The 24,760-nt window shown below is 48.2% G+C and overlaps 1 protein-coding gene across 5 annotated transcripts in view; it reads right to left on the bottom strand.

Moving 5' to 3' along the window:
- ADAMTS17 (ADAM metallopeptidase with thrombospondin type 1 motif 17) overlaps positions 1–24,760 on the bottom strand; it is a 293,369-nt gene that overhangs the window by 195,984 nt on the left and 72,625 nt on the right. For all 5 annotated transcript variants that reach the window (XM_031691884.2, XM_031691886.2, XM_031691885.2 and 2 more), the window contains exon 7: positions 17,287–17,330. In XM_031691884.2, the coding sequence (XP_031547744.2) occupies positions 17,287–17,330 (44 nt within the window). The remainder of the gene's footprint in view (positions 1–17,286; positions 17,331–24,760) is intronic.

Genomic DNA, 24,760 nt, shown 5'->3' with positions numbered 1-24,760 from the left:
CGATTCTCCTTTCTTAGTCTCCATGTCTAATTCCTGAATCTTCATTTTCCTTATAAATTACAATTACGTGAGAACATAACAGATTAACAAAAATGAATCAAGGAGATTTTAGACCCACTTGGATTATTTTAAGAGTCGAGACTTGTTTTCCATCAGCTGAAGTAATGAAGAAATTTATACTCAGAATAAGATAAGCAGAAAACTCAATTTGGACTGGGGATACCTGGCCAGAAGGCAGTTTCAGATTTCATTACAAATCTCAGAAGGTAAAGCTTTCCTCAGCAGAGCCAATGTGGCCCCAGATCTCATGGGAAGCCAGTCCCTCCAGGTGGGACCCCTGCATGTGGGGCAGTCAGGGTGGAAGGCTTGGCTTCCCCACTGCAGCCACCTCCCCAGCCCCCAGCACGCATCATCCCCCCCAGAGGCAGAGGTGACATTCAAGTTCTGGGTGTGGACACATCCATGAGCTTTGGAAGCCTGGGGGAGATGAAAATCGTGCCAGATATAGAACAAATACTCTGGTATTCCTAGACCCACATCAGGTCATACAGAGAGGTTATCCACTCTCTCAGTAAGCCTGCTTTCTTCTTAATCAAAAACATGCTGGGGGTGGTGAGGACATAGATGGTCCAATGGCTGCACCCCTGCCTACTTGTTCTGGAAAGCTTTGTGCAGCTACACAGAGCTTTATCGGAAAATGCTGGACTCAGAGTCACCAGAACCGCATTTTTTCTCTTGCTGGGTACCTGACCAAGTCACCTGACTCCTCCCAGCCCACTTTCCGACTAGCTGCTGCCACGGAGCGGTGGGGCGACACAGGCTAGCGTGGACGGAGCGCTCACTACCTGCCAGACAGCACACCCTGGCTTTATCTCATTTCATCCTCACCAAAGTTCCACATGAGATTCCATTTTATTCACGTTGTAAGACCTACCTTTAGGGCCACGTGTGTTTACCCAACTGCCCACGGTCTCGTGGGCAGGAGGGCCACCTCACTGGAGGAAGGCTATTCTCAATCTCCAAGGCCCACTGCCTAATTTGGTTTCTGAAAAGTGGAGTATCTATATATTTAATAAATGCTGATTAAATCTGAAGCACCTTCACCCATTGCACAGATAAAATGGTTTTAAAAGTACTGGTGATTAATTAAGCCTTTGGGAAGTTAGACTGCTCATCCTTTTTTAAGACAGTAAATTAGAGTCATAAATGGAACTGAAAACTCCCCAGCAGTGGGACCTGAGCCTTTAGCTGCTCCAGCATCACCAGAAACATACTTAACATATTTTTTCATTCATTCATTCATTCACGTAATAAGCATTCATCAAGCGTCGATCACATGCTGGTGCCGGGGACTCAAGGGGAGGACATAAAGACAAACAAGTTTCTTCACAGGGTCTGCGTTCCTGTTGCAGAGGACAGCCGGACACAGATAAGTGTGTAATGTTGGGCAGTGACAGCCGAGGAGGGAAAGAGGCTGCATCTACCTCTTTGAGGAGATGCTACTGGAACAGAGGCTGGAAGGAAGCGAGGGAGGGAGCCATAGAGATGTCAGGGGGAGAGCATGCCAGGTCCAGGGACAGCAAGTGTGAGGCCCCAAGGCAGAGGCCTGCACGGCCGGTGCGGGCAAGTGATGGTGAAAGCCTTGGGAGGTGAGGTAAGAAGAAAGCCGAGGGCCACGTGTTCTGGGAGCCGTTGGAGAAGTTGAGCAAGGAACTCACATGAGGTAACCCTCTGGCTGTCATGTAAGAACATGTGGTTCAGGAGGCTTGGAGACCCCGCAGGTGAGGGTGGCAGAGGCCTGGACCGCAGGGGGAATGGCAGGTGAAGTTATAAGAGGTCTGATTAAGACCATGCTTTGACAGAAACAGACTCACAGACATAGAAAACAAACTTATGGTTACCGGGGGAAAGGGGGTGGGAAGGGATAAACTGGGAGTTTGAGATTTGTAGTTATTAACTACTGTATATAAAATAGGTAAACAACAAGTTTATTTGTTCAACATAGGGAACTATATTCAGTATCTTATAGTAGCCTATAATGACAAAGAATATGAAAACAAATATATGTATGTATATGTATAACTGAAACATTAATGCTGTACCCTGGAAATTGATCCAATGCTGTAAACTGACTATACTTCAATTTATATTAAAAAAAAAAAAGAATATGTTTTGAAGGCAGAATGGGTGGGAATTGCTGGTGGATAAGAAGTATCAGGCATCTTCCAAAACAAAGACCATGCAAAGGCCAGTCGACTTCTACAAATTGCTAATAAAAATCAGAGCCACCATTTTCCACAAGGCAGGCAGGGGCTGTGCCCAGCACTTTACAGTTGTTCACATGCTTAATCCTGACCACACAGACAGGTGTGCAGCAGTCCCATCCCATCTCGCTGATGAGCAAAGCCCCAGCTGGCAGGGAGCAGAGCCAGCGCCCCAGGGCCCCTCCTTCTGCTCCCGGACCGGCCTCCTTGGCACCGGCCACAGTCCCTGCATCCCAGCTCCCTCCCACCTTCACAGCCGGCCGTGCAAATCTGGGTGTGGAGGAGAAGGACTTCTTGGCCCAACACAGAGACTATCTTATTGATTTCTTTTTCCAAGATGAAGACCTCTGGGGGGTTCCCCTTATCTCGAAACGTATGTTTATCTTGGCAGTTGCAGCTCTGTGGCAAAGGAAATGCTACAACCAGCCCGTAAGTCCGACCCCAGGGGGCTCCCTCCCGTCCTGCTTCTCCGGGAACCCTTCCACCTAATCAGTGGCTCAGCCAAGGTGGAGGGGAGTGGGCCATCTCGCCGCAGCCCCTGCACAGCTGTTGAGTTCTGTTTGATTTTGTAACTCGGGGGTACAGGAGACAGTAGAAAAGATGTGGAATGTTACAAAACCAAACAAGAGAAAGGCAGTGGGAACTTAAAGGGAGGAAGCATTCAACTGAATTGGCTTCTTAAAAACAAAAAAACCCACTAATCATTTTCATGGAATAAAACCCTGGAATGGCCATGGGAAAAGTCAAAGGAGGCCTGCGCCTTACAAGCAGCACCTTTAGGCATTTGAGACGAGCTTCCTCTTCCCACACCGTCCCACGGTGAGACAAGAGGCCAGGAGATCCTCGGGGGGAAATGGAAGGGAGAAAAGATATTCCGGGATGGTCTCTTCCGTCAGCAGTGACATGGCCAAGATTCCGTTTGTCAGAAAAGCCACGCCTGGAGCCTGGGCAGGAAGTCCTCGGAGCTGACGGCGGGGCTGGAGGTCCACAGCGCTGCTGCCCCGGTTACTTCATGCAGCTGCTGGGCGTCTCAGCTTCTCCAAGCTCACGAGTAAAGCTCCCCTGGCCCCCTCCCACACTCCACTCGCATGCTCAGAGCCAGGAGAATGAGGTCCTCCCCTTTCTCCGGTACTGCCAAGGCTTAGATCAGTGGCACTCAAACTTAAGTGCACATCGGAATCCCCCGAGAGCTCATGAAAATATAGATTGTGCAGAGATGCTGACGCAGAAGGGCTTGGCAAGGGCAGAGAATGTGCATTTCTAGCACCTTCCCCATTGGCACTGCTGCTGGTCTGGGATCACCCATGGAGAACCATCAGCTTTGAGCAACTCTTTTCCTGAACAGCGTGACCGAGGACTTCCAGGGTCCTCTCCTGACACCTGTTGGGCAGGGGGCACTGAAACAAGAACACCACGGCCAGCATTGACGGAGCATTTACCATGAGGTCCAGGCCCTCTGCCTGCAGGGAGGGCCCCATTTCCTTTGCACAGCCACCACACAAGTAGGAATCACTGTTATCCCCATTTTACAGATTAGGAAACTGAAATAAGAGGACAAGAGAACTGCCCAGGGCTCCACTGTGAGCAGCAGAGCTGGGATTTGAACCAGGCAGGGGGAAACTGGGAGCTGTGCTGGAAACCTCCACTCCTTCCTGCCCCTCTTGACAATCAACACCGAGTTCACGGAAAATCTGATTTGGGACAAGCCTGATTCCTTGGATGACAGTCAATATTCTAATTATCACAAATGTCCACGGTCCCCAGTGACCAACTCAACTGCCATCCCTAACGCGGGTCAGCTGTTAGAATTCTGCAGGCTCAAACCAAGAGAACACAGGAGGTAACTCAGAAACCCACAATGTCACGGCTTTTTGTACCAGAGTAAATGTTTAAGATGTTTACACAAGTAATAACAGAATGACCATAAACACTGAGAGGGCTACTCTACATTCACGTCGCTGTCTTTTTTTTTTTTTAAATTACAAACCATCACAAGAAAATCAAGGAACCCAGCCGCAATCACGAGGCAGCTGTTCTCCAAACGTGGTCCCCAGACCAAGTATCAGCACCCTCCATCCCCAGACCCACTGAGTCCACCCCTGGGTGGGGAGGCCCAGACATCTGCCTTCTAAGGAGACCCCCAAGTGATTCTGATGCAGGCTGACCTAAGAGGTCTATTAAGTTAGTTTATACGGACCTTCTTTAAATCTTTATTACATAAAAAATACCAACTGCCTGTCCCATGCTTTCACCCCATCCTTCCCCAGGAACTGAGCCAAACCTGGCTCTGTCACAGGAGGGAACTTTGTCACAGGATGCCTGGATCCCAGCTCCAATTTCTCTCCTCCTCTCTGCCGAGGACGTGGGTTAAGCTCACTTCAGTGGCTCCCGTTACCACCAGATTCAAATTCAAACTTGCGAGCACCCCTCTCTGCCCCCCATCCGGCCCCGAAGTCATCGTACCCCTTCTGACACAAAAATAAGCTGGGTGTCAGGGCAGCCCACCCACACACACACTGGACAACTTTAGGTGAGTGACTCAGCCTTGGTTTCTTCCTCTGTAAATTGGAAACTGTACCTTCCGCACAAGGTCCCAGCGCAGCCCCTGGCAGGTGGGAAGCCCCCAGAAAACATCAGGCCCCTTGGCCTCTGCCTTCTGCCTGTCTGTCTTTGCTCACACTGGGACTCCTGCCTGGAGAGCCTTCACCCCATCCCGCAGCTGAAACCCCACCCCAGCACCCTTTCCAGAAGACCCACATGATGTGGGGAGGGCGAGGCTGGGCACAATGTCTGGGGGCCACTGAAAGGAAGCGGAGATAAGATGCACAGAGCAGTCACCGTGCATTCCGGGTTCCACCGGCATTTGCTCCAAGCAGGCCTGCAGGGAGAATGCTGATCTCTCACTCAAACTGGGGCCCGAGGACTGCTGAGTTTATTAAGTGATAAGCCCAAGGCCAAGTACTTGGCAGCGGGAGGACTCAAACCCAGGTCTGACTATGGCTGAGAAGCAGAGCGAGGAGTCCTGCAGAGGGAAAGGAACGATGGAGCAGACCAGGGGACACCCTACTTGTTCTCACTGTGGGACAGCTGTGCACCTGGCTGCCCACCCTGGGGAGATGCACACTGACAGCAGAGCTAACCTCGGCACTTCTAGAAGCCCTGGCCCACCAAAGGCGCTACAGGTGGAGAGTCTGACTTCCAAACGTCTCAGTAAAGTCTTTGGCCATTCAAGCTAAAATGTGACGTCCAACCCCATCAACTTCCTATGGCCTTGCCTGCTTTGTTTTCCCGCTTTATCACGTTACCTCTATGCCTACTCTAGAGTTCACTTACGATCATACATACCCCTCCCCTCCACTAGAACGTCAGCTCCAGAAAGACAGGGACGTTTGTTTTGCACATCAAGTGTCCCCAGGGCTGGAGCAGTGCCTGGCACACAGTAGGTCCTCAAAGACTACTTACGAGTGTGAATGCTAGAAAAGCAAGTTGTCTATAAGCACAAAGGTCTATTCTGAAAACAGTACATACGATAAAGACCGGGAAACGAATAAAATACTGGGTCAAAAGAATGACGGCAACATACACTTGAAGAAAGAAACACAAACGGGCACAGATCTGGCAGGACCAGTAGGAGCCAAGCCCTCCGGCTTTACCGTGAGCGGGTTCAATACCAGCTGCCACTCATTAATGGCGTAATTTTCAGACAAGAATTGGACCCTTTCAGAGCCTCGGTTTCCTCATCTGCTAACAGGAGTCATACCTCACTTAAAAGGTTACTGAAAGGCAAGATCCAGTTAGGAGAAAAGTTAAGACGAAAGACGGAAGCTGGATTCTCTGGGCTCCGGTCCTCTACCACTTACAAGCTTTATGGCTTCGGGCAAGTTATCTACCACTCTGTACCTCCAACTCCCCACAAGTAAAACAGAGGTGACAACAGCACTTTTTCATGGAACTGTGAGGATCACATGAGTTAAAAACAGGAAGTATCTGAGGCTGGAGTTCTCAACAGTGCCACCTCCATCACCACCCAGGACAATAGGACAAAGAGTGACTCCGATATGATCCATCCATGGGGACAGGTAGAGGCTCTGCCAAAGGTAAAGCGCTTCGTCTTTCCAAGACTGAGTGCAAAGAAGCCTCAGATTCTGCACCGGCCCAGGACTGCTGTGGACTGCAGCTTTGTGCCCCTCCAGGTTCATGTGTTGATGACCTAAGCCCCAAACAGGGTGGTCCTCAGAGGTCATCTGATTTAATGCATCGTGGGTGAGCCCTCACAATGGGATTAGTGTCCTTGTAAGAAGAGGCATAGAGATCAGAGCTCGCTCGCCCTCCACCACGTGAGGATGTTGCAGCCATCTGCACCCCAGACACCCAGTGGGTTGTCACCTTGATCAGCCCCTTCCTGACCATGACTTGCCCCTTCCTGACCATGACTCAGCCTTTCCTGACCATGACTTAGCCCCATCCTGGCCATGACTCAGCCCCTTCCTGACCATGTCTCAGCCTTTCCTGGCCATGTCTCAGCCTTCCCTGGCCATGACTCAGCCCCTTCCTGGCCATGACTCAGCCCCTTCCTAACCATGACTCAGCCCTTCCTGACCATGACTCAGCCCTTCCTGACCATGATTCAGCATTCCTGGCCACAACTCAGCCCTATCCTGACCATGACTTGCCCCTTCCTGACCATGACTCAGCCCCTGCCTCACCATGACTCAGCCCTTCCTGACCATGACTCAGTCCTTTCCTGACTATGACTCAGCCCACCATGACTCAGACCCTTCCTATGACTCAGCCCTTTCCTAACCATGACTTAGTGCTTACTCAGCCTTTACTAATCATGATGCAGTTCTTCCTGACCAAGACTCAGCCCTTCCTTATCTTGCTTCAGCCCTTTCCTGTACATCAGTGAAACGCTCTGTCCCTACAATAGCACGTGTCAGGAATTTCTGATCCAAGCTGTCTATACCAGTAATTCGCAAGGCATTTTGAACCCAAACCCTAAATAACAGCTAGGCCTAGATGTGGTCTCTGTGCAACAGAATAGACCAGTAGGTTGGCCTGACGTCACCTCCATTCACCTTCCTAAGACAGCACTCCTCTGTCTTCATCTGCGTATCTGTAGAAACTGAGGTTAAAAACTCAGAGGCAACTCTCAACTTCACATGGGAGGGCTGGAGGTTCTGCAATTTAATGAGCTCACAAACACCACCAAATCCCAGTGAACGGCCTGAAATATGCAAGCAGCAAACAAGCACTCTCCCCCTGACTGCATTTCTACCTCGGAGGGTTCCACGTGTCCTGCCTCTCTGGTTAATTCTGAGCACCACATGACTTGAGCATGACCAACCCAGCTCTATGTACCAGGGGTCCAACAACTGATAGGGAAACAGAACTCTTGGCTCAGACTCTAACGTGATGATTTTTAATGCCAGCTGCAGATGAGGAGAGTCCACGGTCCAAAAATACCAGTGGTTAACCCTAAGTCTCACTGCCTGCAAGGTCCAATGTGGGCCTGGAATCTAAGCCAAAGAAGCACTGCCTAGCAACCAAAAAAGAAACGAGCAAAGGGTCTCCTAGTTCCTGCTTGCATCTCTCGAAGAACATTAGAAAGGGCTCTCTAATTCAGCCCCCCGGCAACACTTCTTCAAATGCCCTCCCCTCTCTCCCCTCTCTCCCAGGCCTGAGCTGCACTGCAGCTCCTGGAACTCACCACCCCCACGCTACCCCTCAGGGAGACAAGACCGAGGATGCTTCCTTGGGAATCATACTTTTTTCTCACATCCTGACCATTTTTCTAGGAAGAAGCCTTTGAGAAGTCCTAGTGAATGAAATGAAATAACTTTGTTTTCTTGGTCATCTCATTTGTTTTAAAAATTGTGGCAAAGTATATACAACATAAAATTGACCACTGAAACCATTCTGAGGTATACAGTTCGACGGCATGAAATACGTTCACATTGTGGTGCAACCATCACCACCAGCATCTCCAGAACTTCCTTATCTTCCCAAACGGAACCTCTGCATCACTGAACACTAATTCTCCATTATCTACCCCCGCCCTCCAAACCCTGGGAAGCACTAATCTATTTTTTGTCTCTATGAATTTGACTCCTCCAGGAACTTCAAAGGTGGAATCACACTCTACTTTTCTTTTTGCGACTGGCTTATTTCATTTAGCACAACATCTTCAAGTTTTACCCACGTAATAGCATGTCTCAGAGTTCCCTTCTTTTTCAAGGCTGAGTATTATTCTGCTGTGTATAAAAGGACACTTGCGTTGCTTCCACCTTCTGGCTGTTGTGAATAATGCTGCTACGAACACGGATGTACAAAATACCTGTTCAAGTTCCATTTCTCTGGGGGATATACCTAGAAGTGGAACCCCTGGATCATATTTTTAATCCTTGAAGAACCATCAGACTATTTTCCATAGCAGATGCACCACTTTACATTCCCACCTGCAGTCCCCAAGTGTTCCCGTCTCTCCACATCATCACCAATACTTGTTACTTTCTGCAGATTTTGTTGCTGCTGCTGTGGTTAATGACAATATCCATCGTAATGGTTGTGACTCACTTAACCTTCACAATAACCCTGGGCATCATCATCCTCATATATAGAGGAGAAAACAGAGCCAGGGATATGAGGGGACTCACACAGGGAAGTGGTGGAAGCGGGATTTGAACCCAGGTCTTACCGCAGGGACAATGCTCAGGCCTCAGGACCAAGCCAAGCTGCAGCCTTGGAGGATGGTTCAGTGTTCACCATGGAGATGATGGGGTGAAAGGGACCACAGGAAAGGAAGCTACGGTGGTGGCACTTCTCCAGCTGTTGGCCCTTGCCAGCCAGGACAGGACCCACTGCAGAGGAGCCTGGCCCCTCACCTCTCCTGCCCACCCCTCTGCCTCCCAAGGAGAGGCTGCCCGAAGGTGCCAGGAGGGCTTTGGAACTCACAATTACACAGAGGCATCTCAGAAAGACCCAGTTTCTCATTTATAACTCTTATTTTCCCCATCCCTCTGGCACGGGGGTGGCTTGTGTACCTAGCAAATCTAATAAGGTCAGGACTGTCTCAGCATCGCAGGACTGGAGCCTGAGCCCCTCAGCAAGGAAGAGAGGCGTCCTGCTTCATTCCCAGCCAATCATAACATGCTCCATGGGCTGCAGGATGGAAACACTGGGAACCAAGGAGGCAGAGTCTCTCTGCCGATGTCACGCTGAGGCCTGTGCTGAATGAGAGGGCAGTGGCCTGACACTGATGTCACCGAAGTCTCATGCAGGTTAGGGACCACCTAACCAGAGGACATCATCTTCACAGTTCCCCCTCCCAGCCACTGCAGGCCACCCGAGCACAGAGCCCGTGAAGGCAGGAGAAGGCTCCACAGCCTACATCTGAAGGACCACAGCTGGACACCCCACAGGGATCAGGTCCCTTCTTGTTCGGCCCTCTTGGTCTCCAGCCCAAAAGGCAGTCAAGCAGGCTGGTCTCCGTGTAGTTTCAAAACCAGTGCAGTTCCCATCTCCACCAGGCTGGTAGATGGCTACCCACGCAAAGACATACCATGTATTTTCACCATTCTTACATGTATTTCTGCCATTACATTATCTTAAACAGGATCCTGGCAGGAGGAAGAGGAAAAGTTGGTCCCCTGGGGCCAATGGTTTCAGTGTGGACTTTCTGCCAAGTCCCAGTGAGAAACATTCTTCCCTGGGTTCTGGTAGTGGCACCCCTTCTCAGTGGGGGCTCCCTTCTGGGAAACTTACAGAATTTTGTGGGTGCAAAGGAAGCCCCTCCAGACTTTGAGGTAAGGAAATATAAACACTGCACACATCCACCTGCATGCACACACCTAAGTGTGTGTGGATGTACACATGTAGATGCAAAAACTCACACACTCACTCCCATTTTTATTCACCAGTTAGTATCTTCAAGTCACGCTACAGGACAGTCGTACAAGGCAAAAGCAGGACACTCCATGGCCACCCCATTCTTGTCCTCATCTGTTCCTCTCAGCCAACAGCAGTTCCTACAAAGGGTCTTACAGAAGATTGTCTCCGACATCCAGACACATCTTAATTGGCATCTTTCAGAAAATACTCTCTACCTGAGGTTAAAGCTGAATGGGTGAGAGACGGAGCTAGTTTACTCAAGTACACTCAGCCCTTCCCTCTGTGGTTGATTGGATCTATGGATGCAAATCCCCGGATGGGAGGGCCCAGTGTACTGTGCCACTTTACATAAGGGACCTGAGCACCTGCAGATTTTGGTATCCTGGAGTCAATCCCATGGATACTGAGGGAAGACTGAATGTCCTTTTTACCTTTCCCAGTAACTCTGTTAGCTGGGAAATCCAAGCTGGATTTACAGGGAGTAAAGTCCTAACATTGATTTGTGACTTTCCTAACTCTCTAAAGGGAATGACCTTTTTTTTTTTTATTGTATGATGAGTATGGTAGCATTTGCCCAAATAGTCTGAACCCCGATGGCTATATGCATGCATATTTATTCCCCAAATTGAAACCTTTCATCAAATCTCTCAAAAATCACAGAATAGTCAAGAGTATAATTATCAATACCAATATAACTTCTGACAACCAGATGAATTTGCTGAAGATCTCAGGTTGTCTGATTTGGGACAACTTATGTGTCATTGAATGTGAAGTCTTCTCCTTTGTAAGCCTCACAGTGTAGACACAAAAGACGTGGGTGTGGATGAGCCTGAAACGGGAGCAGCAGGCACTGTGCCCAACGTGGGACAGGTATGAGGTAAGGAGACGGACACATCAGAACTTGTTCATTCAGTGGGGCAGCTTCCCCTCAAGGCGATCTTCTGAGATGACTTCTAACAAACAGTCCTGAAGCACAACTGAACCTTGACTTCCATGAGGTCCCAAGGAATAACAAAATAAAACCAAACGAGCAAAAAGGAAGGTCCTCTGAAACAAAGACACGCAAAACTTAGTCTGACTCATAAAACTTCTATATTTCTAACCTCAAGCAACATTTTCCAGCCTCATTCAGCAAACAGAACCTTGGACACCCCCACAATTCAAAACCACTCTTGCAGAATGAAGAGTGACCACCACCACAAAACACAGGAGGTGAAGGCTCACCCTGAAGGAGATCCACAAGGCAGGTCCCACGCTCTCCAGCCACAGCACCGGGGCGGGAGTAAGCAGGTGGTCCTCCAGGGTGACTATGAGAAGTGGGTAATGTACAGCCAGAGGAGTACAATTGGATGTTTGTTTTTATATATAAAAGATGGCCTTACCTTCTTGCCTGAGCCCTAAATTACATGTACACAAACTTTTCTTCCTCCCTGACACATTCCGTGAACAAAAACCCAGCAGACGCAACAGCACGACACCATAGCCCCCCCGCCCCTGCCTCTTGCCGGCCCCTAGCACGTTTCCTTCCGTGGCCTCCCGGAGGGCTAACCTGAAACAGACTCCCGGGGTGATGCTCCTTTCCCTCCTCCCAGAGGGACCCACTGCCTGGAGGTCAGGGGCCACATCTATGAAGCTCCCTCTGGTCCGGCCAGGCCTATGGGGAGCTCAGGGCCGGTGCTGTGGGCCACACAGTGAAGGGTCCTTCCACCCAAGATCAGGGGCAGCCATGGGAAGGGACCCTCGGGCTGGAGCAGCAGGACCCAGGACACTCCCTGGCCTTCTGTGTGAAACATGTCACGAGGCTGCGGAAAATTTCCATTTTCCTTTGTGCAGGGCCATCACATCTCTCTTCTGGCAGAGGAAAAGGGAGGCTTTTCTGCTAATTAAAAACTTTTATGAGGTGGGGAAGGTATACAGCCCAGCGGTAGAGCTGCATGCTTAGCATGCACGAGGTGTTGGGTTCAATCTCCAGTACTCCATTAAATAAATAAGTAAGTAAATCTAAGTAACTCCCCCTCCAAAAGAAAAGAGCAAAAGAAAAAAATAAAGACAACTTATTAAAAAAAAAAACTATTATGAGACGAAGGAAGGAAAAAAAAATCCCGGTAATTCAAACTAAGTTCATAAAGCTTGAATCAGGCAGTCAAAAATACCAAAAAACAAAAAACAAAAACACCACAACTCAGCTGACGGCTGAGGACAGAAACAGGACAAACGTCCCCTGTCCCCTGGCTGTAACTAAGGCATGTCTGGGCAGCCAGGCCACAGGGAGAGACGTGGCTGCTCAGGAAGCACCTGGGAGGGGCCCAGAGGCGTGTGTCAGGACCAGGACGGCAAAGGGCCAGCAAGGCTCCCACTTACTTGATCTTGTACCCCCGTCACCCTCTCCTCACCTAGGGCGGCTTCCTCATCAGGATGGTGGCAGGAAGGCACATCACGCAGGAGGAAGCAATTCAACCGAGAAAAAGCCCTCTGCCCCAAAGGCCGGGTCTGAGACGTGCACCATGGGGATCACAGCGCGGGAGCAGCTACTTCTGAGAGGGCAGAAGCCTGTGTTTCCCAGATCCTCCTGCCCCAAGAGTTGCCTTTCTCCTTGTGTGTGTCCTCCCCCAAAGTGGAGACCAGCAGGACTCCTAGGTGTCACCCCTTCCCCTTCCATAGCGGCCCAGGAGGCAAGGAGGGTGTGTCCGCTGTGATTCTCCCAAAGGGCATGCGCGCGGCTCTTCAGTCCGGCCCCTGCCAGCGTGGAGGGGCCTGGTGAGGTGGGGACATGGGGACTGCTCCCCCGCAGGAGGCAGGATCACCTCAAAATCAGGGCCAAGGAAGCCCCCTCGCCTATGTCAGCAGGACCCCCGTAATGTGCACAAAGGACATGTTGCAGCTTTGTGTTCCATTCTGTACTACAAGGTCAAGGGCGTAGGGGACACTGGTCGTTCTGGGCCATCCAACATCTGACCTTCCCCAGCTAAAGCACCCAGGCCCTCTCTGGAGAACTCCCTTCTCATGCCCTTTGTGGGAGGTACCACTGCCTCCCCCACAGAAGCCCAAAGGGCAACACTCCCTCACCCTCGTGCAGGGGCGCCGACAGAGGGGCAGGCCATGTGACCGAGGGCAAGACTTGGAACTGGGAGCTGGTGACATGGTGGCAGCAGGGGCCGCCGGAGACCATTCACCACAGCCCTGATGCCAACCTCTGGGTGGAGTCTGCGGCCTTGCCCTCCAGGGCTCCCTCGGGTGCTGTCTGTTTCCAACCTGGTCCTCCAGCCTCAGGGACAGTCACTCTTCTGATAAATGCCCTTTTTGCTTGTTTCGACAATCAGACATCCCGTTGGATGAAATTGGCTAATGCCCTCGAGGCAGTACAGGAGGCAAGTATTTTCATGGAACCCCAAACTCTACTCAGTACCTCAGAGGTTCTTCAAATGAATTGTTCAAATTTAACCTTGAAATCAACTATTTTTAAAAATTAAACTATTTAAAAAGGAGTAATTAAAACATTTATAATAGTAGGTTACCTTTGGGGACGTAACTCTAGGGGCTTGGAGCAGGCATGAGTGAACCTTTGGGGGAGCCAAGAACATTCCATATCTTAATCTGAGAAGTGGTTTTCAGAGTATAGGCGTATGATTACACAACAATGTAGAGGTACTTAATGTCAGGGAACTGTCCACTTAAAAATGGCTAGGATGGTAAATTTTATGTTATATATATTTTACCACAATTAAAAAAATTGATTAAAACACAATTCAAAACACTGCCTTAAAACTATTTATAAATAAGATAAATACTAAAAACAAGACTAGCCATAAACAGAAAAAAAAAAAACCAGACCATCAAGACTGGTACTCTTTACTATCTGTAAGTTAGACCCTAATTAAAACAACAAAGCAAACAAAAAACATTATTATATGCCAAATATAAAAACACTGGTGACACCCAAGCTCAAGGTACCAGATTATCATCTCATTTTCTGCAGAACTTAGGGTGCAACCCCTCCTGCGAGAGCTGGATCCAGAGATTTGAAGGCAGATGTTCAAAATCTCTTAGCACTGGCAACCCCATGTCTATGGGATTCAGATTACTTTTCCAACTGTGGAATCAAACCAAAATACAAAAATAAATTGGATGCTGGAATGACAAAATTACAGAGCTGGGTTACAGATAAGTGGTAGCCAGGGTTAGGGCAAGAGAGAGAGGCGGTGGGGAGGAGGTGATACTACAGAGGCAGCCCGAGGGGCTGCTTGGAGGTGAGAGACCAGTTTTGTTCCCGATTGCTGTGGTGGATGGATAAATCTACACGTGATAAAATGCCACAGAACCACACGCTAAAACATAACCAAAAATGAGTGCATACAAAAACCACTGAAACCTGAGTAAGACCTGGAGTCTAGTACATTGCACTGTGCCAATCAGTTTCCTGGTTTGGGAAATGCACTACAGTTACATAAGATGTTATCATCAGGGGAAGCTGGATGACTGGTACAAGAGACGTCCCTGCACTATTTTGACAGTTTTCAGCAATTCTATAATTTCCAAAATATAAAGGTTAAAAAAACAGAAATAAATAGGATGAGACTGCTTTAAGATTGCTCTAATCCCACTTTCCAAATTATTATTTTCATCGAATCACCCACTGTTCTTACTGACTTGATAATATGTATATTATGACATTAAGACAAATGTGTACTAATCAAATACCATGTAGGTTTTACAGCTTTTTTTTTTTAAAGGAGTTGATTCAGTTCTTTGTGAAAGCTAAAGCTCACTGAGATATTGGAAAGAACATGCAATACAAAGCAGGAGATGGGGCTGGTTCATCCCTGAGCTAACCAGCAGTCATGTAAAGAATCAGTACATCTGGTCAATGCCATTTAAAGACCTTCATGTTCTGGACGTGAGAGACACACACACCGGGAAGATCAGATCAGGAGACCAGATGTCGCCAAAAGTATGTGGTCAAGTATCAAACAAGTCATGTTAAGAACTGTATTATGTACCCCCAAATCTGTAAGTTGAAGCCCTAACTCCCAGTGTGAATGTATTTGAAGACGGGAAATTTAAAGAGGTCATTCAGGTTAAACGAGGTCATGAGTGTAGAGATCTGGTCCAATATAACTAATATCCTTATAAAGAGGAGATTAGGATCCAGGCACATATAGAAGGAAGGCCAGGTGAGGACACAGGGAGAAGTTGGCCACCTGCAAGCCAAGGAGAGAGGCCTCAGGAGAAATCAGCACTTGCTGACACCTTGATCTTGAACTTCTAGCCTCCAGAACTGAGAGACAATAACCCTCTGTTGTTTAAGCCACCCAGTCTCTGGTGTTCCGTTACGGCTGCCCCAGCAGACAAACACAAATAGTGTGATGACATGGTTGACACGAGGGAAGGATGCTCGAGAGAGCGATCTGCCTGCTCTTCTGCAAGGAGTCTGAAATACATAATGGCAATTCATGGCAGAAAATTTAAAAGCAGGCTCTAAATCACGTGAAAGGAAACCATGTCCTCAGATGGATGTTGCTCAAAAACCCTGGAGTTCCTCCACCCGCATTCGTCCATCCATTCCTTTATTCCATCAACAGTGGTGACCGAGCCTCTCCAGCCCTGTGCCAGGCGCTGAAGGACACGACGTACAGGTTAAAGCCAGACTCTGCTCTGTGCACTGCAAAGTCTTCCAGGGAAGACGTGCAGGCAAGAGTAAGACGGATCCATGAATCCATGGGGGCAAAGACAGGGAGCAGGAGAGCACGGAGTAGAAGCCCTTCTTGGGAAGGGCGGTGGGTGTCAGAGCTGACTTGTGAGCCCTGGGAAGGAGGAGGCCCTCCTCCAGATAGCATGTGCCTCGGCAGCCCTGTCAGTGGAAGAGATTGACATATACTAGTCCCCCACAGCCCCAACCGGACTCAGACCTGTGTCAGCTAACCCTCTATCTGAAGCCTACTTGACACTGCATTGGTCTAGTAATTCTGTAATAGAAAAGAACAAATCTGACTCCATATTAGATCTTGTTCTTTGGCTTTAACCCTGGGTCCTGTTTTCTAGGCTCAGTCTTGCTAGCTCTGCACCTTTTGTAAAAGAATGTCGCCTTTAGCCTGAAATATACAGGAGAGCCTGTTCTCAAGGCTCTGATCTTTAAGGATATTAACACTTTTGCACTTATATAAAGATAACAAGTTGCAGAACAGAAAATAACATTTGTTTTGTTAGACATTTTCCAGGGGCACCATGACCTGACCCACGTGGACAGCTGCAAGAACAAAGAATTCCTGCAATAAGAAGTTTGCAACAACCAAGCATACCCTCTTCCCCTTTTTAGTACAAAAGGAGCCTGAATTCTGACTTGGGGAAGATGGTTCTCCAGGATGTTAGTCAGCCATCTTCTTGGTCTGCCAGCTTTCCGAATAAAGTCGCTATTCCTTGCCCCGACACCTTGTCTCACGATTTACTGGCCTGTCATGCGGCGAGCAGAACGAGCCTGGACTCAGTAACAGTCTGAGGTCAAAGTGAGCCAGATACAACTAGGGATACGAGAGAAAGGAAATGGCAAGCGAAGGGGAGGGCAGGGAAGAGGCGGAGGAGAGGGGGCAGGCGAGAGGGAAACGGTTTCCCAGTTCTGCATGTTGGCATCACTACGGTCTGATCAGAAGGCAGTGAGCCTGGTGCCAAGGCTGGGGGAGAAGACCTGTCACTCTTCACGTCTTAGGACACTTGGTGAAACTTCTGTCTCATGACTATCACGTAAACCGTGCAAATCAGTAAAGCCCCCCAACTCCCGCACTGGTGACCAAGAGGCTCAGAGCCAAATGCCACCCAACTGCAGTCACCTCGGTGCAGCCTGGGGGTTCCTCCCCTTGGATTTAACTTTTCATATCTTCCTTATTAACTCTTTGTCTAGATGCCTTTTGTCATAAGCAATTGCAAAACTTTTCAGGAAAGAATAAAATTAAATTAAATTAAATTAAATTAAATTAAATTAAATTAAATTAAAAATACCAAATTTACAACAACAACAAAAAAAGCAACAGAAAAGAGTTTGTTTGAGGACGGCTCCTCCAGACTGGAAGTGTTGTCAAGTCTCCAACATTATCACAGGGTGTATCAGCCCCTTAGATTACTATTTTAACTCTAAACTTACCAACGGTGTCGCAAGGTTCATCTTTGTGTACGCAGAAATCTGTCCTAAAAGAAAAACACATAGTCAGGTGTGTGCAGTACCCCCAGGAGTAAGAGAACACTGTCAGTTACTCGTTCTGCCCATAACAACGTAATCGCTTTAGTTGTCACAGGTCGTATTAATAACAACTAGCAGTGTTAGCCAAGATTAACCACATTTCCAACAGGTATGCCCAGTCCCCCCACATAAGACCTTCCTTTCATAACTCAGCTATTCCATACGTAACACTTGGCTGCTAGAGGGACTCCTTTCAAAGCTGAAAACATTGCAGAAGACGTTTACCAAGACATCTATCAGAGATGGCTATTAGTCAATATCATCAAACTAGAGTGACTTCCTGAATTCATCTCCTTGGGCAGCGACTGGTTTTAGATGTTGGCATGACCAGCTCACTTACATGAGAACACACCAAAAAAGTTACTTCTAAAATTTATATTCTTTAGAGTTCCCTAGGATCCCCCAGGTGTGTGGCTGTGGATACAAATGACACAGCAAAGATGCTTGAAATCTGGTCCAGCCCCGGTTGTGCAGGTACAAGGGGCTCCCTATGGCCTGTGAGGTATGAAATGAGAGGTCTGGGCCCTTCTTTTCCAAAACTAGAGCATTCCAATGATTCTGCCTGCAAGTTCCCACAGTGGGGGGGGGGCTGACCAGAGCACTGCCTGGGGGAGCATCACGCCCAGGACTGGGTGAGGAGACCAGTGACCGGCCCATGAGCATCTTCTCATGGGGGCCCCTGGGGTCCCGGAGAAAGCTGAAAAGGTGTGTTTTGAAGTCCCTCTTCCCATTTTAGTATTAAAAGTTCTCTGGGAAGGGAAACACGGCCCGACCCAACAAGGTGGGCAGTGAGCAAGGCTGTGAACAGAAGCCACAGGTCGTGGCTGGGCCACACCTGGCCTCCCCTCACAGGGTGATACCTCCCTCCCTCTTTCTGACATTTCATTCCCACCCTGGAAGTTAGAGTTCTCAACCCCTCTCCTTCCCTCTGTCAAAATCTATTCTCAGGGAAGGATCTGACACCCCATTGACAGGCAACATGTTACTTTGAATTCTGATATCTCACAGTCAGCTTTCCTTTTCCCTCCACTCCAATCCACAGCCCATTCTGCCCGATTTGCCTACATAACGTAACCCACATCTCACGCCTCTCTGCACAACTTTGGACGTTCACTTGAGTGGAACAAAGCCTGCAAGTTCCTGACCCTGGCTCTGCTTCAGGCTGACCTGAAAGCTGTCAAAGATGCATGACTGGGACATTAGGCTATACACCAGAAATTGACACAATGTAACTGACTTTACCTCAGTTAAAAAAAAAAAAATTCTACCTGTCCATTAGACCCACAGATTCTACACCTGTAGGTTTAAAAGATTCTGTCTGGGGTTCTGACATACACAATTCCTTGGTCCAGGCCCATTGCCTCAGAACAAGAAGTCCTGCCAGGCACCCTGGATATCCTGCAAGCCCAGAAGAGAGGGCAGGCGGGTAGCTGGCATGGGGGTGACAGCTCTGAAGGTGTGGCCCTGAAGCTGGCCAGAGGGACAGCAAGGAGGACTGGGGCCAATCTGGTCAGCAACCCACCTGGGTTTGGCTGCCTGCAAGTTTCTAATTTTTTCATAATGAACACATGTATTTTGGTAATCAATTTTAAAATAATTTTAACAAAGGAAAAAAGAAAGCCTTCAAGAGCCCCAGGCTTCCCAGGCTTTTCATAACCCCCCTCCAAAACCAAAGAAACCGCCATGGAAATGGAGGGGGAGTAACCATAGGAAAACTTAGCCTTGTGACTTGATTTTTCCAACAAAGTTGATCTTCTAGTGAGGTGGGAAGCCCCATGAAAAAGACGGCAGGACCCCCAGGCAGGGCCACTACCCTCTTGCCAGCACCATTCGGTTGACTGGCCCTGCGGCATTATCTCGCTTTTTTAAACTCTGAAATGGCTTACTTCTAGGAAAGCAGAACTGACCCCTAGGATTCTAGTAGTTCCCTGAGCTAACTCCTGATTGGTCCATTTCCCTCACTCCTGATTGGTCCATTTTTCTCACTCCTGATTGGTCCATTTCTACAAAGCTTGTTCCTAAATAGTCACCTTTGTTATACTTTATTTGCATATGATGTTACAAAATGTTGCAAAGTCTAGACTGGTAGCCTATAAAAGCCTGTATAAACCTACAGACGGGGTCCAGAGCTTGCAATGTTAACTCCTCTGGGCCCACTGGCATAATAAACCTGAGTTCTCCAACCCTCCAAGTGCTGCTTGGTCTCTTGCCCAGATCCAGGTTGCTGTCACAACTGAGCTATAACACTGAGCTGTAACACACTTTGCTGCAACACTAGGAGACTAATTAATAGGCAGTAGAGGGTAGCAAGGAAGAAGCATTGGCAGAGAGGAAACCAAACAGATAAAATTAGGGAAAAAATGTGCTTATTGATCTAGTATCTATCTATCTCCAGCTGAACATTCTTGATCTGACACTCTTCCCATCTGAATGTTTTGGGCATGTCTCACACACACACACACACACAATATGAAGACCAGACTGACTCAAGACCCCACTCCAAGGCTTCCCAGAGTGAGCAACTGAAAGTGTTGAAAGCTTCAATCCGTTGCCTCAACTGGGCAAATGGGGAAAGGGCGCATGGCCATCAGTCCCACAGACGAGAACTAAACAGACTGATGGAAGATGGCGTCCCCTTCACAGGTGCCATCTTGGAGAAGGCCAACCCTATTGACCGACAGGGCGTCGTGAGTTCACTCATCCCTGGGCTTCCCTGGCAGGAAACAGGTGGCCTCAAATGATGGGCCCCGCAGCATCACCCATGTTGCTTCTCCTGCGTAAGCTGGGGGACGTCTGGTCAGCTTGTGGAAAACTAGGCTCAGTCAGATGCCTGAATTAACTCTCAGCAAATGCAGAGCCAGGGATGGAAATTCGTGTGGGATGCTAAAGATAAATACTAACTAGAAAGAGATTTTTGAAAATATGTTGAAGTTCGTACAAGCCTCCCATTTTACAGATGGAAAAATTAGTGTCAGACTGGTGGTCTCAAAATCACACAGAGAATTAGCAACAATTAGGGCAAAGATGAAGACTCTTGGCATCCCAGTCCTTTCTCAGAAAAGGAAAAGTAAGCCATCTGTCTGCGAGGGCAGCTTCGTCTCTAGATAATCCGGCTCCCCCAGCAAACCCACACCAAACCCACACGTGGGAGCTGCAGGGGTCAACTAGGGAGTGAAAAACAAAATGAGGTTCCTGACGCAGCTCTCCAGCCTCCAAGTCCGTTCACATTCACACCCCGTTGTTTGTACCTCAAGAGAAGAAAGGTTGCATGGAACTTTAGGCCAGGGTGGGCTTCGTGGATGTGTGAGAAGTGCAGTCATGCGGGCCCTACATGTGGACCCCCCCATCCCCCAACCTGCTTTAACGCTCTGCCACAGCCGTCCGAGAATTCTTCAACACGGGGTCCCGTGTTTTCATCCTGCAGGGCGCCCCACAAGTTACGTAGCTAGTCCTGTACATAACCAATTGCCTGGCATACAGTTGGGGCTTAATAAATACTGGCTCCCTTGCTGAATGAGTGATGTACATTTCCAGACCACTTTCAACATGCCCTGTAAGCCCATGGGTGGCCTCGTCTCTCCCCAATATTTCTCTCTCCCCGGAAACACAGAAACACCACGGTCCCGATACCCACTGAGCTCTCACAGGAGCAAGGCCACAGGTCAAAGGGAAGACCGTTCCTGGTGACTGGGTGGAGTCACACGGGAAGGGAAGGTTGAGGGACAGCTGGAGTTTCCCTCCGGGCTGGCCATGCATGTTGCTCCCAGGGTCTCCCAGGAGCACAGACTTGGTTTCGGGGAGTGGGGGAAGTCCCACTTTCCTGGCTTTCTGGAGGAGATGTAGAGCCAAAGGTACGGCCATACCAGGTGCTGAAGTCCCTGAAGGCCAGTCTGTGTGGGTCCCGTGTGGCCCCCAGACTCGGTCTACTCAGAGGTCCTTGCTGGCCCTACCCACGGCAGCAGCTGCCGGGTATCCAGCTTCTGCGGCTCCTGGCTCGGCAGCTTCTGCTGGACGTGATGTCATGCTCACAGCTCGGCAGCCGGCCATCTGTATGGTTGGTGGGTGTCCAGGAGAATACACTCTCAGGCTCAGTCACAGCTGACACAGAGAATAAAACGAGAAGAGACCCGCCCGTTGGCCACCCCCAGTCCCAGGGCCTGATAACGCCGGCCCCTAAACACCACTGGCCCAGGCAGCCTCCAGTTAGACCCTCAGCTCGGATTACTCCCGGGGGTGAAGGACCACTCCTCAGAGCAGCAGCTGCCTCGCACCCAATTTCCCTGCAAAAACATCAGCCCATTATTACGCCAACCTAAGGGGACTGAAGCTCTCAGCCTTTAATGATTAAACAGTGCTTCTCGGCCAACTTGGCTTCCAGCCCTGACTCCAACGCTGCCCCCCACCATCCTCGTGGGAGGGCTTCAGTTTAACATCTCTGAGGACCCAGAGGACAGACAGGCACCAATCAGTTCTGTCCAGCAGCTCCACTGAAGCAGGTGAGAGGAACCATGATTGCTCAGGTAGCTCAAGAGGTGTCGACACAAAGTGGAGAAAGACAAGGTGGCACAGGTGACAGCAGCTGAAGGAGTCTTTTTTTCCAGGTCGCCAGCCCCACCTCCGGGACCCGCATTCAGAAACACCCGCTTGCGGTCAGGACTACCCCTTTCGATGTGCTTGGTTAAAAAAGAACATCTTTAAAGTTTTTTATTGCACTACAATCCACATAAAATTTACCATCTTAACCATTTTTAAGTATGACGTTCAGTAGTGTCGAGTACAGTCACACTGTCATGCAACCAACCTCCAGAACTCTTCTCATCTTGCAAAACTGAAACTCTAGATCCATCAGATAACTCTCTCCTCCTTCCTCCCTGCAGCTCCTGGCCACCATTCCTTTTTTTTTAATTGAAGCACAGTCAGTCACAATGTGTCAATTTCTGGTGTGCAGCATAATGTCCCTACATGCATATACATACATATATTCATTTTCATATTCTTTTTCACTAAAGGTTATTACAAGATTTTGAACATAGTTCCCTGTGCTATACGGAAGAAATTAGTTTATCTACTTTTATATAAAGTGGTTAACACCTGAAAATCTCAAACTCCCAAATTTATCCCTTTCTACCCTCTTGCCACCATTTCTGTCACAACGAACTTAACTATTCCAGATAAGTCATACAAGTGGAAATCACACAGGGTTTGTCCTTTTGTGACTGGCTTATTTCACTCAGCATAATGTCCTCCAGGTTCATTCATGTTGTAAGTAGTATTAGAATTTCCTTCCTTCTTAAGGCTGAATAATATTCCATTTGTATGGAAACACCACATTTTGTTTATCCATTTATCCACTGATGGACACTAGGGTTGCTTCCACATTTTAACTGTTAAAAGTAATTCTGCTATGAATATAGGTATATGAATATCTCTTTAAAATCCTGCTTTCAATGCTTTTGGGTATATACCCAGATGTGTAACTGCTGGGTCACATGGTAATTCTATTTTTAATTTTTTAAGGAATTGCCAACCTGTTTTCCACAGGGGCTGCACCATTTTACATTCCTACCAACAGTGCACAAGGGTTCCAATCTCTCTACATCCTCGCCAACACTTTTTTTTTTCCAATAGTAGCCATCCTGACAGGTGTGAGGTGTAAAAAAGAATATTTTTATGCAAAATATTCCAATATGGTAAATAAGCTGTTAGGAGACAGGAAAAAGAAAAAGAAAAAAAGCCCAACCGGCAGCACCCTCAGACCGAGGGTGCATTCATGTCTCTCTGATGGCATTTTGTAAAAGGGCTGATCCAGAAGCTTTGTCAACACCAATTTCAGTAACACCTATCGCCTCTAGGAAAAAGGGCTATTTGTTCCCAAACCAAGGCTACCTGTAAGCATTTTCTCTCTCTATGCAGGCAGGAAAGGAAACAGCAGGAAGGCCAATAAACAGTATAGGGAACATTCCGTTTTGTTTTTTGTTTTTTTTTTTAACAAAACATCAGAATTTATACAGGATTTATGCAAACCGCTTTCAAAGAAGTGACCCTGGAAGTTTAGCTGCATTTTCCGAAGGTGATGTTATCTAGAGCTCCTAGAGGAAAGGTCTCCAGACCTCCATGTAACTGTCATTCGGAAAATCAGTCACATTAATTCACAGTCACATGTAGACGTGGTTCCCAAGGACTCCTTCCTACCTGTTGCCTAAACCAAATCCACTCTCAAAGGGTGGTACCCATAATCCCAACACCACGATCTCAGGGTGCTTTACAGAAAGACCCACAGGCTCTAAAAGCCATCTCAAAGTGCTTGAACCCCGGCAGCCTCCGGCCAGTGAGTGTGGGGACCAGAGCTGCCGGCAGAGGTGGCACCTAGAGGTTCCCAGCACTCACTGCGGTGGGCAAACCGAGGTCTAAAGCAAGTGCAAGGTCATGTTCATCCCTGTCCTCGGTGCCTGGTAGCGCACCTCATTGCTGGCAATACGAATTACTGAACAGACTTCTCAAATGTCCCATTATACATTTAATCGCATCCTGAAGGAGCAGCGAGTGTTCGCATAAGGGATCAGTGTGCTTCAGGTCACATTTAACCCTTTAGGACTGGCAACTGATGAACCATCTACAAGAGTGGTGAGGCATCTCTTTGGTGTCAGGTGGTGGCAACATGTATGTCCTGGGTTTTTAAAGAGAAGGTTAAGGAGCTGCATTGTCTGGTGCCTGCTGCCCGAGGCTGAGGTCACAGAACTTCCCCAGCTACCACTGGGATGTCATCAGACCAAGGGCTTTTCATACGTGGCCCAAGACATACAACCAAAGAGCCTTTCTAGACTCAAGACCAAAGTCTTAAACCAGATTTAACTCTTCTTAGAGGGGCAGGCTGTCTTCAAGCTAAAGATATGGTAAGGTATTCCCTTTCACAACTTTACCTCTGAACTCAGAGAAAAAGAAAACATGTCATTTTGGAAGTAATTTCCTCAAATTGAAAAAAAATTTTTTAATTCAAAATTGATACATTCATAGCAGCTCTAATAAAATTTTTGTATTTTAATCTAACAGATTAAATTATCAAGAAACATTTCCTCATATTTTCTAAGGGGGAATTCTGGTGTCAACACGTAACACATTTTATTTATGTTACTTAAGTAAAACAACCGAGGAAGCTTTTCTCAGAGAGGTTGGAGACATGGGGGAAAAATGAAATAGCCACGTCTGTACCTACTGTGGGTTGAACTGTGTGTCCCCCAAAAGATATGCTCAAATCCTACCCCCCCCGGACTGGTGAGTGTGATCTTATTTGGAAAGAGGGTCACTGCAGATGCCAGCAAGTTAAGATAAGGTCGCCCTGGATTAAGCCGGGCTCCAATCCAATGACTGGTGTCCTTAC

Source organism: Vicugna pacos, chromosome 27 (genome assembly GCF_048564905.1).
Source record: "Vicugna pacos chromosome 27, VicPac4, whole genome shotgun sequence".
In the NCBI taxonomy this organism is placed as follows: Eukaryota; Metazoa; Chordata; class Mammalia; order Artiodactyla; family Camelidae; genus Vicugna; species Vicugna pacos.
This window is presented reverse-complemented; position numbering and strand designations above follow the sequence as displayed.